Raw genomic sequence first — 17071 nt, 5'->3', positions numbered from 1 at the left:
GAATATCACAAAATAGAAAAAATCATAGATGTAAGAACGACTTATGGGCAACATAAAATAAATCTTTTAACAAGAAATACAATTGATGATCTATTAACAAAGATTAGTAAAAAAACAAAGAAAAAAATTCAATATATTTATTTAGCAGGATACAAATAATGTTTAAATCACTATTTAGAGAAGGGATAGATTCACCATTAATTATAACCTTACATGATGGAAGAATAATAAATTTAAAAGATAGTCATTTGAGAACAATAGAAGGGAATTTAGCATATCAGAAAATCAAGTTTACATGTTATCCAAAATATTGTGTATCATTAAAAGATAGAAACTTTAATGAAGTTTTAGGATTACATTTCAAGTTTCATAGAGATGATATTATACAACTTGATGATCAAATTATGACTATAGAATATAGAGTTTTATATACATTTACCAATTCTAATTATGAGAATATTTATTCCAATAAATCATAAATTGAAGTTCATAAAGAATGTAAAGATATTAGTAAAATAATAGAACCAAATAAACAAATAAGTTTAATTTAACAAGAATATGAATTTAGTATAACAAAAAATAAACCTGAAATAACAGAATTAAATGAAGAAGAATGTTCTAATAATATCATATTTAATGATGGAAAATTAATTAAAAGATCAAAAAGTTCTAAAATATCTAATAAAAACCAGTTAGAAGAAATCAACAAAATAAAATACGTAAAATTGTATAGGAATGTTGGAAACATGAAAATAAAAGGAGAATATTATAATAGAAGAGAAAATATAAATGGACCAAATATATTAATAGATACTCGAGTTAGTGAATGTTATATAACTTTGATTAGAAATAAAGGCCTAATAACTCATAAAATTGAGCCATATAAGTATATAAATTTTGATGGATAAGTACGTATAATAGATTTAGAAGTTAAGGTACCAATACAAATAGGAGGAATATATCTCTTAGTACCATGTTACATAGATAAAAGTATGGATATAAATCCGCATATACTTTTAGGAATGAGTTTTCTAAATGGATTAGAAGATTATAGTATAAAAAGAGAATGATTATATATTGTTCATAATGGACAAACTACATTATATAAAAAGAATTAGATGAATAATCAGATAAATTTTCCACTAGCTGTATATATACAAATTAATATTGTAGAAACAAATATAACAATTTGTGCTTTAATAGATACAGGAAGCGATAGAACAATATTTTAAAATTTTTTAATAAAATCATGGAATAATAATAGTAATATAAAGATAACTCGAGTTACAGGAGAAAGTACTCAAATAATTAATAATGTTGATAAAGTTAATATAATTTTTGGAAGTAAACGAGTAACAATAAATAAAATTTATAAATATGATAAATTAGAATGTGAGATATTATTAGGAAATGACTTCATACAACAATTTCAATATTATAAACAAAATAATTATATGATAATGTTATAAATACATTGTGGACACTTATTAAAATTTTTTAGAGTATTTAAACCTTATAAAGTTCAATCAGCTCATCGTAGTGATAAATGGGAGCAAAAATCAATTATTTATAATGAAATAAAAAATAAAAGAATAATATATAAAAATGTTCTAAAAACAAGAATAGAAATAAATATAAAAAAAATCATTGAACAACTAGAAAATGTTTATGGAGAAAATCCATTATTATTTTGGAAACCACATCACCCAAAAGCCAAAATAGAATTAACAGAAAATGTTATAATAAGAGTTAGACCAATGATATTTACTATAGAAGATACACAACAATTTAAAAATCAGATAAAAGAATTGTTAGAACAAAAATTTATTAGACTTAGTAATGGACCTCATAGTAGTCCGCCCTTTATGGTTATGAAACATTCAGAACAAGTTAGAAGAAAAGTTAGGATGGTCATAAATTATAAAGAATTAAAAAAATATACTAAATTTGATGGTTATTTTCTACCAAATAAAGAAGTGTTAATAAATCTTGCAAGAGGAAAACAATATTATTCTAAATTTGATTGTAAATCAGGATTTTGACAAATAAAAATGGAAGAAAATAGTATACAATATATTGCATTTATCACGCCTTAAGGAAAATATGAATGGTTAGTTATGTCATTTGGTCTAAAAAATACACCACAAATATATCAAATGAAAATGGATAATATATTTAAAAAATTTAATGAATTTCTAATTGTTTGTATAGATGATATATTAATATGTTCTAATAGTAAAGAAGAACATATAAATTATTTAATCCAATTTATTAGAGACTGTAAAAAAGAAGGAATTGTACTATCTAAAAAGAAAAATAAGAAATATAAAATTTCTTGGATTATCAATGGATAAAAGAGAGATAAAATTACAGACTCGTATATCCAAAAGATAGAAAGTTTTCCAAATAAATTAGAATCCAAAGAACAAATATAAAAATTTTTAGAATGTTTAAACTATGCGGAATGATTTATTGAAAATATTTTTAAGAAAATATATAAAATTCATGTTTTACTTAGAAAAATAAATACTAAGGGATGGAATGAAAAACATACAGAAATAGTTAAATCATTAAAAGAAGAATGTAAAAATTTACCAAAATTAAGGTTACCAAATGAAAAAGATAATTTGATCGTTAATACTGATGCCTCGGATAAATATTGGGCAGCAATATTAAAAACAGATCTAAATGAAATTTGTACATACTCAAGTGGAACCTTTAACCAAGTAGAAATAAATTATACTACTCATGAGAAATAATTACTAGCAATTATTAGAGGAATAAAAAAGTTCTCATTATTTTTATTATCCAAAAAAATTTATTGTTGAGACTGATAATTTTCAAGTTGCAGAATTAGTTAGGAATAAACTACCATCAAAACCTCAATACAGAAGACTCCATGGATGGCAAACTTATTTACCATTTTATAATTTTGATATAGTCCATATTAAAGGAGTTAATAATTCTCTTGCAAATTTTCTCAGCAGAAACATAGAATTTGTTGATGGATAAAGCCAAGATCATGGAATTATACCAATCTATCCTCTATATACAAAAAATGGCAAATTTTCTTAAAGAAGAATCTGAAGATATAAACTGTGGAGCAACCCAGATCTCATAGATATTCAACTCAAATATAAAAATATTGTTGAATATCACTACTGAACATCATAAATATGCCATAGGACTCAAAAATCAAGTTAATGTTATTGTAGCACAACTAAAAGATATACTGTCTGAGACAGATATACCAAAAAACTCAGAAATGAGTTTTCTAAATCAATTCCAAATAGGGACAGCTGGAAGCAGCAGTAGACCCAGACGTGACAACATACCAACTGATAATAAAGGAAATTCCATTTCTGTATCATCAACCAAGAAAGTTATGATACATGGAGATAAAAGAGATACCAAAATAATCAGTATCATAGACCAAGAAGATAAAATCCTTTTAGATCCAAAAGAAGAAAAATATGTCGAAATAGTCAAAATTGCTTATGAAATAAAAATGAGTGATTCATATTTCATTTCTCCAGAAAATATTGTTTATCCCAGAATAACAGCCATGGAAGGAGGAGACCCTTCATTTATAAAAATTATAGCAGACTATGGATTCATGGATTTGATTTATCCAGGAAAAGATTTTATTGAAGTTTCAAAGTTTTATGACATATTCATTAAAGAAGAATCCAGATTTGCCAAAGGAAGAAAAATATATTTGAAATTCTATTCAATCAGTCTAGAATATGATGGAGTTGTTTACTATCCAGTTGAACACATAATCTCAATTGGATATGTTACAGCCAATTTCCAAATTGATGTTATAGAAAATAATAGAAAAATTCCAACAGTGACAAAATCATGGATCAGACATAGAAGAGCACTTGGAATTAAAGCCATCTACAACATTGCCAAAAATTTGTTTGATAAAAAATTCTCGTGCTTGTGCCAATATGAAAATTGGATGAGGATATGCAAAATCAGAAATTTTAAAAGACTATATTATAAGATTTGATATACATCAATTTTCAGGATATCCTACCACTATGAAAGAATCCTGCCAGCTAAGGGAGTGCCCCAATTGCATGTGAAGAAATGAAGACAATAATAGAGCACCTTTATCAGAGATGAATGGAGAACAATAATACAGCTGCATGTGAAGATATTGAAGAAAAAGGACAATAATAGAAAAAGATGCACTTTAGATAAAAAGTGGAAAGCAACATGTGAAGATGTAGATCCAAGGAAGAAAATAATAGAGAGGCAAGTGTGCCTTGCAAATGTACTCAATGATGTAATAGAGTCTCATAAACTTGTATAAATAGAGACATTGCCATAGAGAAAGATCATCTCATCTTATCTTGAAATCTCGAGTTGTAAGCAATAGTTACTCAAAAAACCCATTCCCAATTTGAAAAATCAGTTTTCTGGAAATCCCTTTGTACCAAATAGATATCTTGTATAAATTCTGATAGAAATAAAACTCTAATATTTTTTATATGAATATGAGTTTCTAAATCTTTATTTCCATAAATTCTTGATAAATCTGATAAAAAATTTCCTTTTTATTCTAACAAAAAGAAAGTTTTTCTTTAACAGAAGTTTAGGATTTTATTTTTTAGAAGTTGATACGGTGAGAGCAAGTAACTGAAACAGTAACAATTCCATGAAAGTAGGAGGCCGTTGAAGGAAGCAATTTACAGATTCAAAGCTCGAAGGTCACCGGTTATAAGAATACAAGTCCAGATCAAACCTAAGCTAAAACTATTAAACTTTTGCTAAAATTAGAATGAATCTTTTTAAGATCTTAAAGAATCGTAGGGATTAATTGCATGATTTGATGATCATTTGAATAAATGTCAGGATATACAATTAATGGATTGGATAATTTATTAGAAAGAATGATAGAAGTAATAAAAAATATGCATTCTCAATTAGAAACTATGGATGCATCTTCTGAAGAATATAATATATTAAATAATAAATGTGAACAATATGTTGTAGATTATTTCAATTTATTAGATCATAGAATGAAATTATATTCAAATATTCAAAGTAGGGATAAATATAAGATAAAATGTTTAAAAGATTAGGATATATGTTGAAATATAGAAAGAATCTTTTCATTACAAAAAAGAATAGTGATAGGTCAAATAGAAAAATCTCACATATTCATCCTACTTAGGTAATTTTCTTTTCCCTTACCGCCTAATCCCGTCTCGTCTCTTCGTAATCCTAAATCAAGTGCCATTTATATAATGCACTTTAGTTTATGCTACATTACGTTCCCGATTGATTCAACTAAAATATTTTATTAAAATTCAAGTTAAAATTAAAAATTAATTTTAACACATTTCATGAGATCCATAATTTTTTAACTACACATTTCATCAATTTATTAAAATCTTATATTTATTTTTACCAAAGAGGGGTTACGCTTGAAATAGACTCTATATATCAACATCATCAAATTTTGACTAAATTAAATCGTAAATCTAATCCCAATTCCACGCCATGACTTTGTCATCTATGCTCAAAATTCATCGGACTTTTATCAAAATTTGAAGGTGAGACGGAGATCATTATCTTGAATCCATTCTTTACTAGTGGACTACTTGAGGGGGTTAAAAATTCAAATTTGAATAGTTATTGAACTTGTCACAATATTTTCATAGACTTTAAAAGTTTTTCGAATGATCGTCGAACTTATTAAATTGATATGCCACTTGGCTGCTAAGAAAATAGCTAATTGCATCTTAGTTGAAAAGTAGCCTGAAATGTCTCCCTCAAACTTCATTCACGCATCAAACAATAAACGTAGAAGTCAAAACTTGTTTATTGTTGGCCGTGTCAAAGGCTCTCCCAAACCCCTCCACCGGTGCACTTTAGCTTGTAATACACTCCGCGTACAGTAGTCTATTAGCCCATATATAGAAGCAGCAAATCAAACTTGAATCCAACGAACGAAATGAATCCAATTCCAATCCCAAATCCATAAAATTTCCCATAAATTCTCAGACATTTATCAGAATCTGAATCTCATTTATGCCACCAGAAATCTCAATTCATTCTGTAGAATTTTAATTCTTATTTTGATCATTTCTATACCTTTCCAGAATTATATACAATTAAACATCGGATAAATTTATATAAATTAGCATTTATTGGATTCTGCTTCGTTATCCAACTATTCCGGAGTTCTCCACTCCAGGTTCATACGGAACATATTCATCCGAAGTCCATTTAACCCAAAATTCCCAAATTGAAATCCATTTTCCCCAAACGCTTGTCTCCGTGTGACCGTCTTTCTCGCTCGACTTCTCCTTCCGCTTCCAGTTCCAGAATCCAGAGTTCCAGTCTTCCAGAATCCCAGATTTCCTCTTCACGGCTTGGCTAGTTGGCTTCGCAGTTTGCTCAGTTCGCTGGAGCCTCGAGTCCCTCCCACTGGCCACTGTCTCAGCCTCCCAGTGAGTTCAAAGTTCAAACACCGAGTGGCCTCCTTCTGTCGAGTGGCTACTGGCTGGCATTTTTGTTGTCGAACGAGTGAGTTCGAGTTCCCTTCCCTAGTGAGTTCAACTCTTTTACCATTTACATAGGCATTTACTTATTATAATTTTGATGGCTTGATTTTAATTGATAAATGGTCTTTTTTATTCTATGTGGGCTGTGGGGTATACTGTAATTGAATTTCAGAGAAGATCTTGGAAAGAGTTGGAAAGGGAAAGGGAATGGAACGGGAATGGAACAGGAATGGTTGACGCTGCGAGGGTTGAGTGTTACTATGTTAAAGTTCTTTGAAGAGGGTTTATCGCAAATTGAAATGGGAGAGTAGTTATATGAAATTAATGAACATAATTATTTAAATTTTGTTTCCAAGAATTCCAGAAGAAAAATAAAAATTTTCTGTATGTATTAGATTTATATAGATAATATACTGTATACATAGTGTAAGGTTTACCGGTTTACTTTCTTGAAAATGCAGAGTCATGAGTAAAATTTTCCTAATGCTATGCAGAGACATAGTGTAAGGTTTACTGTATATAGAAAATTTTCCTAATGCTATCTTCTATCATGTGTAAAATAGTTTATAGTTAATTTGAATAACTTAGTTTGATAGAATGATAGGTTACGGCAGGTGGGGTTTGGTTCCAAAACTGCCATGCACGGTGGAAGACTAAGCAATTAGAGATAGATTATGGCCTTCTCAAAGCCAATTATGATGCCCTTAAACTCAACTGTGAAACTCTTCAATGTGACAATGAAGCTCTACTTAGAGAAGTACTAAAAAACTCGTCTTAATTTCCGTTTGATCATCAAGACCAAGATGAAATCTTTTTATTTTTCTACATATTTTTTCATATTCTGGACCTGAAATAGTATTTAACTAATTTTTTGCCTCTAAAGCAGTAAGACGAATAGTATTTAACTAATTGTTTGAAACATTGTTGGTTTTGATGGTTTATAGTATAAATCTTTTCTATAATATATTTTGTTGCTGTTTTAATGTTAGTTTTTTAAGTTAGCAATAGGTCGCATAATACACTGTTGAATTTTGCATTTACATTGCTTTCACTGGAGGGCCTAATTTATAGACTTTGCCTCAGGCCCGGACAATCACAGAACCGACCCTGTTTCAATTTCTACTCTCTGTGTGCGTGTGTTTTTTCCGAAGTTTAGCTCGGGTATTGAAATTTTGGAGTTGTATTTGGTGTAGTAGAATTGAGAATTGAAGATGAGGTTGTTGAAAGTTGCCACGTGTAATTTGAATCAATGGGCAATGGATTTTGATTGCAACATGAAGAATATAAAAGAGTCAATTTCTAGGGCTAAAGAAGTCGGTGCCACTATTCGGCTCGGCCCAGAGCTTGAAATCACTGGCTACGGCTGTGAAGATCATTTCTTGGAACTTGACACCGTCACTCATGCGTAAGTATATGCCTACATGCATTTAAATTTGATTGAATATTTTTTGTGTGAGTGTAGGTATGCTATCTTTCTTTTATGGATTTCGGTTTACAACGGATAATTGAGTTGTTCGGAAAAGAAAAATGGAGAATTGAGTTAACTGAGCTCGAAAATAGTTAAAAAGCCTGAATGAGGATGGCAACTTATGTATAGTTTGAATTTTATTTACAAAAATAAAAGTGGAACGATGAGATTGCTATAAACAATCTGTTTATGGACACTGAATTGTGATCGGTGCAAAACTGCAAGTGCACAGTATCGTAGTTTTATAGTAAAGTGATGAGAAGAGTGTCGTCCTCAGGGATTGATAACTCACTTTTGACAAGTATCAAAATTATACTAATCTCAGCTTTGACAAAAGGATTTGTTCGATGGAAGAATTAATGAGAAAAATAACTTCTAGAAAATTCGATTTCACCTAGTCCCTCACTATGCTTTGCTTTTCTAGCTGAAAGAAACTAACTCTCTAAGCTTGTTAGCAGGGCCTGCTAAACCATCCAAAAGCTTCTTTCGATAGTCAATTGGATCTTTTCTTGAATATTAGTTCACACAAGAGAGTGCAATTAATAGAACAAGAAAGCATTAAGTGCAATAATTCCTCTCTTATCACTACACAGGTTCTTAATGGTCTTTCAATCCTATAATTACCTATGCTGAAATATTCAATGGTTTATCTTATAATTCCCTCTTTCGAAAGCAAATCACAAGATCCAAAACATCTAAATAATGGCCAGTTACTTAAAAGCAATAAGCAAGGAATAAATCAGACAAACTTAATGGAGAATTTCTTCAATTCAGCATAGAAAGGCAAGCATAATTGAAACTAGATTACATCGTTTTCCTAGAAGTAAAAGAAATTTAGTTCATGCTGGAAATTAAAAGCAATATAATCCAATTCAACATGACTTGAGTTTAGGTAATAAGAAAATCAAATTGGAAATAATAATTGTTGGCTCTTGGTAATTTTTCTGCTTCATGAGACTTCTACAGCATCCACCAAGAAAAATTAGAAATTTCTGTTACTTGTTAGTCCCCACTTTTCCATTTTTTATTATGCCCAATTTTCTTATCGAAAACTCTCGTTTTTCTCTTTCTTTTTTCTTCCCAGCTTATTCAGATTTTTCTTCTTCCTTCCTTAAATGTATTTGCTCTTGTTGTTATCCTCATGCGAGAGCCCCTCAACTCTAGGCAATCTCTCTGTAACGACTTCTCTTTTTTTTCTCCCCATCTTTAGCAGCTATCTTGCGTCTTGAGGATGAAGTCTGATGATATGATTATTGGGCCATCCTAGCAATTGGGCTTTATTCTCCAACATGATGGGCTGTTACTATGTGGGTCTTCCTTCTCTTCAAATCTGGAAATAAATTTAAATGATCACAATGAAGCTTAAAGTTGACAAAAAACAATTAAAATTGGACTAGAGTTTAAAGTCAAGAGGTGATAAAATGTATGAAATTATGCAAATCATCAAATTGCTTATAGTCTATAGAGTTATAATTGCTCGTTGCTAATATGTGAGCGTCTAGCATTAATTGGGAGCTACTTTATAATTAATAGCATGGTAACATTGTTGTCATTATTAACTGATTTTATGAAAAGTATTGTTACTTTAGTAAATCGAGATTAATGCAACCTTTCTGAAATGGGAAATTCCAAAGCATGATGTAACTATGGTTCTCTAGAAATATACTTCTTCACGGGGCCCTGTTATTTTATTTCGTCTTTTTTGCATTTCTTTTCAAGACATTGTGAATCATTTGCAGGTGGGAGTGCTTAAAAGAACTATTGCTTGGTGATTGGACCGAAGGCATATTTTGTAGTTTTGGTATGCCTGTTATCAAGGGGTCAGAGCGTTATAATTGTCAGGTGTTGTGCTTAAACAGAAAAATAGTGATGATACGCCCAAAGATGTGGCTTGCAAATGACGGAAACTACAGGGAACTTCGATGGTTTACAGCTTGGAAGCAAAAAGACCATCTTGAAGACTTTCTGCTCCCTATCGAAATATCCGAGTCTTTGTCTCAGTCAACGGTGCCTTTCGGCTATGGTTATATTCAGTTTCTGGACACGTATGTTATAATATTTCTACCGCCCCTGCTTATAATGTTTTCCATGTGATTTAGTTTTGATATTAAAGCTGTTTGATCTATAATTGAATGTGAATGGGTTAAGTGTCCATGTATGAATTTCACCATTGCAAATTTTCAATTTTTGATGGTGTAGAACTGGCAGATTATTAACCTTCTGTCATCTAATTGAATTAATATGGGGAGAAGATCAATGGAGATGCTGTGAGCATCCACATGTATTTAGACCAGAAGTCCTACTTTATTCTTTAACTTAATTGTTTCTTATTCATTCTCAGTTCTATTTTAATGTGCATTTATTTGTTTCTTTTGGGTCTTTGGCACGTGTATTGGACTTGATTCTTTCTGGCTATTCTTTTAATTAAAGATAAGTACTTGGGAACCTATGTGACCGTATATATACATGCATCGATTCACGTATTCCCAATTTTTTTCTCATAACTTGTTTCCTGATCTTCTAATACTTAGAATTTATGTTCCCCTCAGAGCTGTTGCAGCTGAAGTTTGCGAGGAACTTTTTAGTCCTATTCCCCCTCATGCTGAGCTTGCATTGAACGGTGTTGAAGTTTTTATGAATGCCAGTGGAAGTCATCACCAATTAAGAAAGCTCGATCTTCGCCTTCGTGCTTTTATAGGTGCTACACATACCCGCGGAGGAGTTTACATGTATAGTAATCAGCAAGGATGTGATGGTGGCCGCCTTTATTATGGTGGGTAGGATGCTCTTATTGATTTATCGTATTCCATACTCTGTTTATGAAACATATACTGTTTTTATCTGTTAACCTAGAAAGAATCAATTACAGTAGTTAGTTTCAACATTATCAGATTTCTTCTGGACTTATTTTATTTTTTACCAAACGTGAAAACAAATTGAATTTTCAGGATCTGTTGTTTGATAAATTAATGTTTCACAGATGGATGTTCTTGCATTGTTGTTAATGGAGATATGGTTGCCCAAGGTTCCCAATTTTCCGTGAAGGATGTAGAATTGGTGGTTGCTCAAATAGATCTAGATGCGGTATGCTGAAATTCCATCCCTGTTATTCTTTAGAACCATAGAGGTTGAAATGCTCATTTGTTTTGGTAATAAAAATCCTATAAATTGGTTAGTCACACCTCATAATACCAGCTGATTGGATTTTACTGGTTTGACTTCCCAGGGAATATTGCTTTGTTTCCTCTCATTTATTGTCAATAAGTAATGGTTTTCCCTTGAGCAAGTATGATTTGTATCTTCTGTGCTATTACAGCTGTGAATTTGGCCATGATATTGGGAATGATATGACCCTGATTTATGAGAAGCCATTAATATTCTAAATATATTTTACTGGGGATGCTATTTCAAAGCCAATCAGAACTGGGTGGCTAGAATAGCATATTAGTACTTTGATCAAATATCGCAGGCAAATTATGCACTCTTGCTGCTTGCATCTGTGCATATCTAATATCTCAAGTTTTTGGCAATTGTAATCCATTAGCCATTATTTTTTCTTTTTACCTAGTTTTAGCTGTCTCCGGTGTTTGATTCTTCATCTGATGGCAGGTTGCTAGTCTTCGAGGATCTATAAGTAGCTTTCAAGAACAAGCAAGCTGCAAACCGAGAGTGTCCTCAGTAGCAGTACCTTACAAACTTTGCCAGTCTTTTAATCTCCAAATGTCACTCTCAAGTCCAATTAAGGTGAGCTCTTGTGATGCGACCATGGTTGAAATCAAAAAAAATAACACACTGACTTTTAGGTGGGTGTTTTAACTGCCTCATGCATATGCTTCTTGTTGGAGAGGATAAAGCTAGATACCTTACATCAAGGATCCAGTATTAAATTTAGACTTATTCCACTTTTTGGGGTGAATGTAAATTGAAAGAAAGATAGAAAAACACTAACATTTTTAAATTTTCCTGCCGTTTTGGGATGGTTGGGATGTGGGCAAGTAGCTGTGATGCACGGACACTCTTACTAGGGCGGAAACACGTGTTGTGCCATGTTGTGTCGGACCTTGACACTCAAGGACATGTATCCAACAAGCCACGTATCGTGTCCTGGTTATTTATATATTTTTCAAATTATCAACACTTGAAGGATACTTTAGACAGACCCCTCAGGCAAGTGTTTGACAGGACATTTCATGTCCTATATCAAAAATTATGAAAATAAAGATATAAAATGTGAATTTTAAACTTTAGAGAATTAAAATCCACGTGTCCCTACATGTCCCGAATGTTTTCATGTCCTACTTTTTCGAAAAATCAATTGTTGGCGTGTCATGTCATGTTATTTCCGTGCAACTTAGAGTAGGGGTGATGGGAAGTGGAGAGAACTGTGGAAATGAAAATATGTTTACAGGGCACTTTTGGCCCTTATAAAGGGAATGGGCTGGATGTGGCATCATTCAATCGATCTTTTGACTTTCTAAGATAATTTCTTTCTTTTTCTTATAGCTTCATTCAGGCAACCTTGCAATGCTAAATCTTATTTCTCCTATGCAGATTCAGTATCATTCTCCAGTAGAGGAAATAGCTTATGGACCTGGTTGCTGGTTATGGGATTATTTAAGACGAAGTGGTGCATCTGGTTTTTTGCTTCCACTTTCAGGTGGGGCCGATAGCTCCTCTGTTGCTGCTATAGTTGGTTGCATGTGCCAGCTTGTTGTAAAAGGTTAGTTTGTCTTCTAGCTTCTTTAACTGTCTATGCACCAAGGATCAAGCTTTTGATGAGTGATGTGCTTTGTTCTGTATGTTTTCTTTAATGATTTCAACACTTATGTACATGAATAAGATGATTGTATAATAATGTCCCTTTAACACTCGTCACTTATCTTGAACTTATTCTCTTAAACAGTATTCACATTATCAAAAGGCTGAAGCCTAAATAGGTTGTATTTGCAGTAAGGTTCAGCAATGTATGACTGGAAGCTCATAGAGTTGTCAAGGGCTTGATTTGGGTGAATGCATATTTTTGTTCACTTGAAAGAGCAATTTATGATTATCGCTGTCTATTTTGCAAGTCATTGGATTGATAACTAGCCGTCCACTACTCTTTCCGTTTCTAACTTAAAAAGGAAAAAGGTGATATTTTTGTTAAACAAACCAGCAACAGGCATAACTTTGGTACTTTATTTACGTGTCGCTGAATTGAACTATTTATATACAATTTTGTCTTCTGCTTTGCTGCAACTTTGAAAGTATTACCTGATGAGTTTCAAATATTTAATTAGTTTATCTTAAGAGGACAGAATGCACATTGATTAGAGAAAAAATAAGGTATATCATTATTTTCCCATACATTTTAAAATGGCTAACTTAGTGTTTGAATTGTTAAAGATGGAACAGTGTTCAGTTGAGTATCACTGTTTTCCAATACTTTTGACATTGTTGTGTTGCTTGAAAATCTTCCAAAAAGACCCAATTTCAAGGGTGAGATTTGTGCAATTAAATTTGAGAAGTAATACTTTCCCACTGCAAGTTGCCTGAAACATTCATACCAATTAGTTAACATATTCTGCATGTCATGTTTTGTTTACACTCCACTGATATGCAACATGCAGAAATCGCCAATGGGGATGAACAGGTCAAAGCTGATGCTATACGAATCGGCCATTACACTGATGGACATTTTCCAACCGACAGCAAAGAATTTGCTAAACGCATATTCTACACAATTTTTATGGGATCTGAAAATAGGTAAAGACATATGGGTAGAATTAATGGTCTAACTTTTACCACCAAGAAATGCTTAACATATTAAATATTTTAAAGAGGACTCACTTTAGTTTGAACAGTACCGGAGGTTCAAGACATTAATGATCTCCTCTTCCTCGTTATTGTTACATTAAAGTTAAGAATCAGTTGATATACTGGACAATCAACCAATGATACGTTGTCTCTTATAGTTCTGATGCCACAAGAACCAGGGCAAAGGTGCTGGCTGATGAAATTGGGTCATGGCATCTTGATGTTTCTATAGATGGAGTAGTTTCTTCTCTGCTCTCTTTGTTTCAAACACTTACTGGAAAGCGACCACGTTACAAGGTAGAGGATAAAATGTATAAATTTTGTGTGCATGGTGCACCTCTACAATTTTTAGTTTTTATAGCTGGTCATTGATTTTCTCCACAGGTAGACGGAGGATCCAACATTGAAAACTTGGGATTGCAAAACATACAGGCTCGCATCAGAATGGTCCTAGCATTCATGCTAGCATCACTCTTGCCTTGGGTTCACAACAAACCTGGTTTTTATCTGGTCTTGGGTAGCTCCAATGTGGATGAAGGGTTACGTGGCTACCTAACAAAGGTACTTTAGATTTTACTTGCGGCCAAGGGAAATTTTTGTGGTTGTGAGCATTTAACTTACTTGGACTTAATTTAGCCAGTATATGAAAAAAAGCAACAATTAAGCGTCAATCAGAATCAAGAAATGAAGCCCTATTTAGCAATATTAAATCATTTATAAATGGTCAAACTTCATTTTCAACTAGAGATTTCAATGGACCCACAAGTACTATCCACTTATCTACCACTCAATTCGTATCATCTATTTATAAACTGATCCATTTGTAAATTCTTCCAAAATGGAGGCAAAATTGTATCCAGCAAGGGGTTATATGGGGCAGCCTTTGCATTATGCAATTCTGGATCTAGTTTTAGCTGGCTAACTCCATTCTTAATTTGTGCATTGCTAGCAATGTAACAATGATACGATTAGTCTCCTCCTAATAAGTTATTTACCTGTTAAATGCAGTATGATTGCAGTGCTGCAGATATAAATCCAATTGGAAGTATCAGCAAGCAGGATCTTCGAACGTTTTTGAAATGGGCTGCTATCCATCTTGGTTATTCATCATTGGCAGAAGTTGAGGCTGCTCCTCCTACTGCTGAATTGGAGCCTATACGTTCCGACTACAGCCAGGTATTTATAGAAATCTGGCTTACGACTTGCTATTTTTTGAGTTGACGTGCTTTTCCATTTCAAAACATGCTTTTGAAGGACTCTATATTCTTTTCTTCATCGTTTCCTCTTCTGGTCATCATAGCTCATGATATTCTTGGCTAAGGGGGTGCTTGTTCTGTCCTTAGAAATCCTTTTGTGGGTCGTCTGGCCGCTGTATTTCAACTTCAGCACCACTGGCTTGTCCTACATTTTGACATGTAGAATGTGAATTTTGTGGAAGTCTGATTGTTGTTTTGTTTGAACATAGCTGGATGAAGTTGACATGGGAATGACATACGAGGAACTCTCAGTATATGGAAGGATGCGTAAGATTTTCCGCTGTGGTCCTGTATCAATGTTTAAGGTTCGTGTCTAATATCTTAACTGTAAGAGACTTTCAATAAGTTAGCTTCCCGTTGCCCCAACTTCATTTTTGCCTCTTGTGCAATGGTTCAATTGCCTCAGACTGTCAGTACCCAGAAATTTCTTTTATATGACAAGAAAAAGACATTGTTTATACCCCACATATGACTTTTAAGCCAATGGCAAACATGTGGTGAATGGATGGATATCTTGATTTCCAATATTCTAAGTAGTCTATTTTGTTTCTGGATAGGAACAGTATCTGCAAATTTAATTTCCTTGTAGTACTCAACTGTCAGATTGCTTGGAATATTTATTGTGGTTGATGTAATTAAATGACACAGCATCGCCGACTTTTTGTGGTACATATTATTTTTCGTATGTTTTTCATTATTTCATTTTCCTGGCAGAATCTCTGTTATAGATGGGGTGCAAAATTGACCCCAGCAGAAGTTGCTGACAAAGTGAAGCATTTCTTCAAGTACTATTCCATCAATAGACATAAAATGACTGTCTTAACACCTTCCTATCACGCAGAGGTACTTCCCTATTTGCAAGCCTAAAAGAGCATGTTTGGCTAAGCTTGAGAAAAGTACATTACACTTTTGCATAACTTTATATAGGAACGTTTAGATATGTTCAATTTTTTTTTCCTTATTTCTAACTTAAAATGGTGTTTATTTTGAAAGTAACTCTTACATTTCTGTGAAAATAAGTAATTTATGCATTGCTAATTTTGACCAATAAAAAAATATTTTTTTAGAACTTTTATATTTACTTGTTAGCAAACATTTTAAGCTTAGCCAACGATTATCAAGTCTAAAATATTGTGCATTTTTCATTTTGACCTTGCGAAACTTAAATTACATAATAGCTAAAGAAAGAAAGATTACACAAATTTGCAGAGTTATTCGCCAGAAGACAATAGATTTGATCTACGCCAATTCCTGTACAATGCAAGGTGGCCATATCAATTCCGCAAGATTGATGAATTTGTAGACAATCTGAATGGTGATAAAGTCACTATTACAAACCAGGAAAATGCGGATGTTACTTCAAATGGTGGTATGGGTGTTGTGGCAGCAGGTTCCGGCAATCCTCGAGCTGGATTTTAGGTTCTCACTCAAAATTGGAACAGATATCATGTGGCATACATGGATTATTTACTGTCTCCCTTTCCATGCTTTTCATGTTGAATTTGTCTATCATGATACAGAACTGGAACAATAGTTTACTTGTATTATACGTTTGATTTGTCATTCTGAAAAACTGTTTTTCAAAACAAAAAAATTAGAAAACGCGTTTGGTTTAAAAATTTTTAAAATAGTTTTATGAGATTTTTTTTTTCAAATAATTTGATTATTTTGTAAAACATATCAATTTTATGCTAATATGTGTTCAAAAAAATATATAAATTTTAAAGTTGGTAAAAAAATAAAATGAAATCGTTGTAAGATTGAGAGATAGTACTAGAAGGATGAATTCTCTACTAGGGTTCTTAAAGGAGCTTGAGACGAGAAAGAGAGATGGGTATTGAAAAACTGTTTTTCAAAACAAAAAAATTAGAAAACGCGTTTGGTTTAAAAATTTTTAAAATAGTTTTATGAGATTTTTTTTTTTCAAATACTTTGATTATTTTGTAAAACATATCAATTTTATGCTAATATGTGTTCAAAAAAATATATAAATTTTAAAGTTGGTAAAAAAATAAAATGAAATCGTTGTA

The 17071-nt window shown here is 32.1% G+C and overlaps 1 protein-coding gene across 6 annotated transcripts; it reads left to right on the top strand.

Moving 5' to 3' along the window:
- The first annotated feature begins 5836 nt into the window (after positions 1-5836).
- On the top strand, positions 5837-16604 carry LOC111375487 (glutamine-dependent NAD(+) synthetase). 6 transcript variants are annotated; one of them, XM_022998319.1, is made up of 14 exons: positions 5837-6543; positions 7718-7926; positions 9729-10034; positions 10539-10762; positions 10970-11073; positions 11599-11733; positions 12541-12709; positions 13599-13734; positions 13944-14082; positions 14170-14346; positions 14794-14961; positions 15251-15346; positions 15756-15884; positions 16251-16604. In XM_022998319.1, the coding sequence occupies exons 2-14, from the start codon at positions 7733-7735 to the stop codon at positions 16458-16460; spliced, it is 2187 nt and encodes a 728-aa protein (XP_022854087.1). In that variant the 5' UTR covers positions 5837-6543; positions 7718-7732; the 3' UTR covers positions 16461-16604. The 6 variants fall into 6 exon arrangements, with proteins under 6 accessions (XP_022854087.1, XP_022854086.1, XP_022854089.1 ...); XM_022998318.1 differs by having other exon boundaries at positions 7715-7926; XM_022998321.1 differs by having other exon boundaries at positions 7605-7926.
- The last annotated feature ends 467 nt before the right edge of the window (positions 16605-17071 follow it).

Source organism: Olea europaea, unplaced genomic scaffold, assembly GCF_002742605.1.
Source record: "Olea europaea var. sylvestris unplaced genomic scaffold, O_europaea_v1 scaffold138, whole genome shotgun sequence".
Taxonomy (NCBI): Eukaryota; Viridiplantae; Streptophyta; class Magnoliopsida; order Lamiales; family Oleaceae; genus Olea; species Olea europaea.
The sequence above is the reverse complement of the archived record's forward strand: the minus strand, read 5'-3'. Positions and strand labels throughout refer to the sequence as shown.

Excerpts from the sequence above, each read along its gene's own strand:
- LOC111375487 (XM_022998319.1), top strand. The coding sequence starts at position 7,733 with ATGAGGTTGTTGAAAGTTGCCACGTGTAATTTGAATCAATGGGCAATG. Across the intron at positions 11,734-12,540 it reads CACTCTCAAGTCCAATTAAG|ATTCAGTATCATTCTCCAGT; the intron begins GTGAGCTCTTGT and ends TCTCCTATGCAG. Across the intron at positions 14,347-14,793 it reads TACGTGGCTACCTAACAAAG|TATGATTGCAGTGCTGCAGA; the intron begins GTACTTTAGATT and ends TGTTAAATGCAG.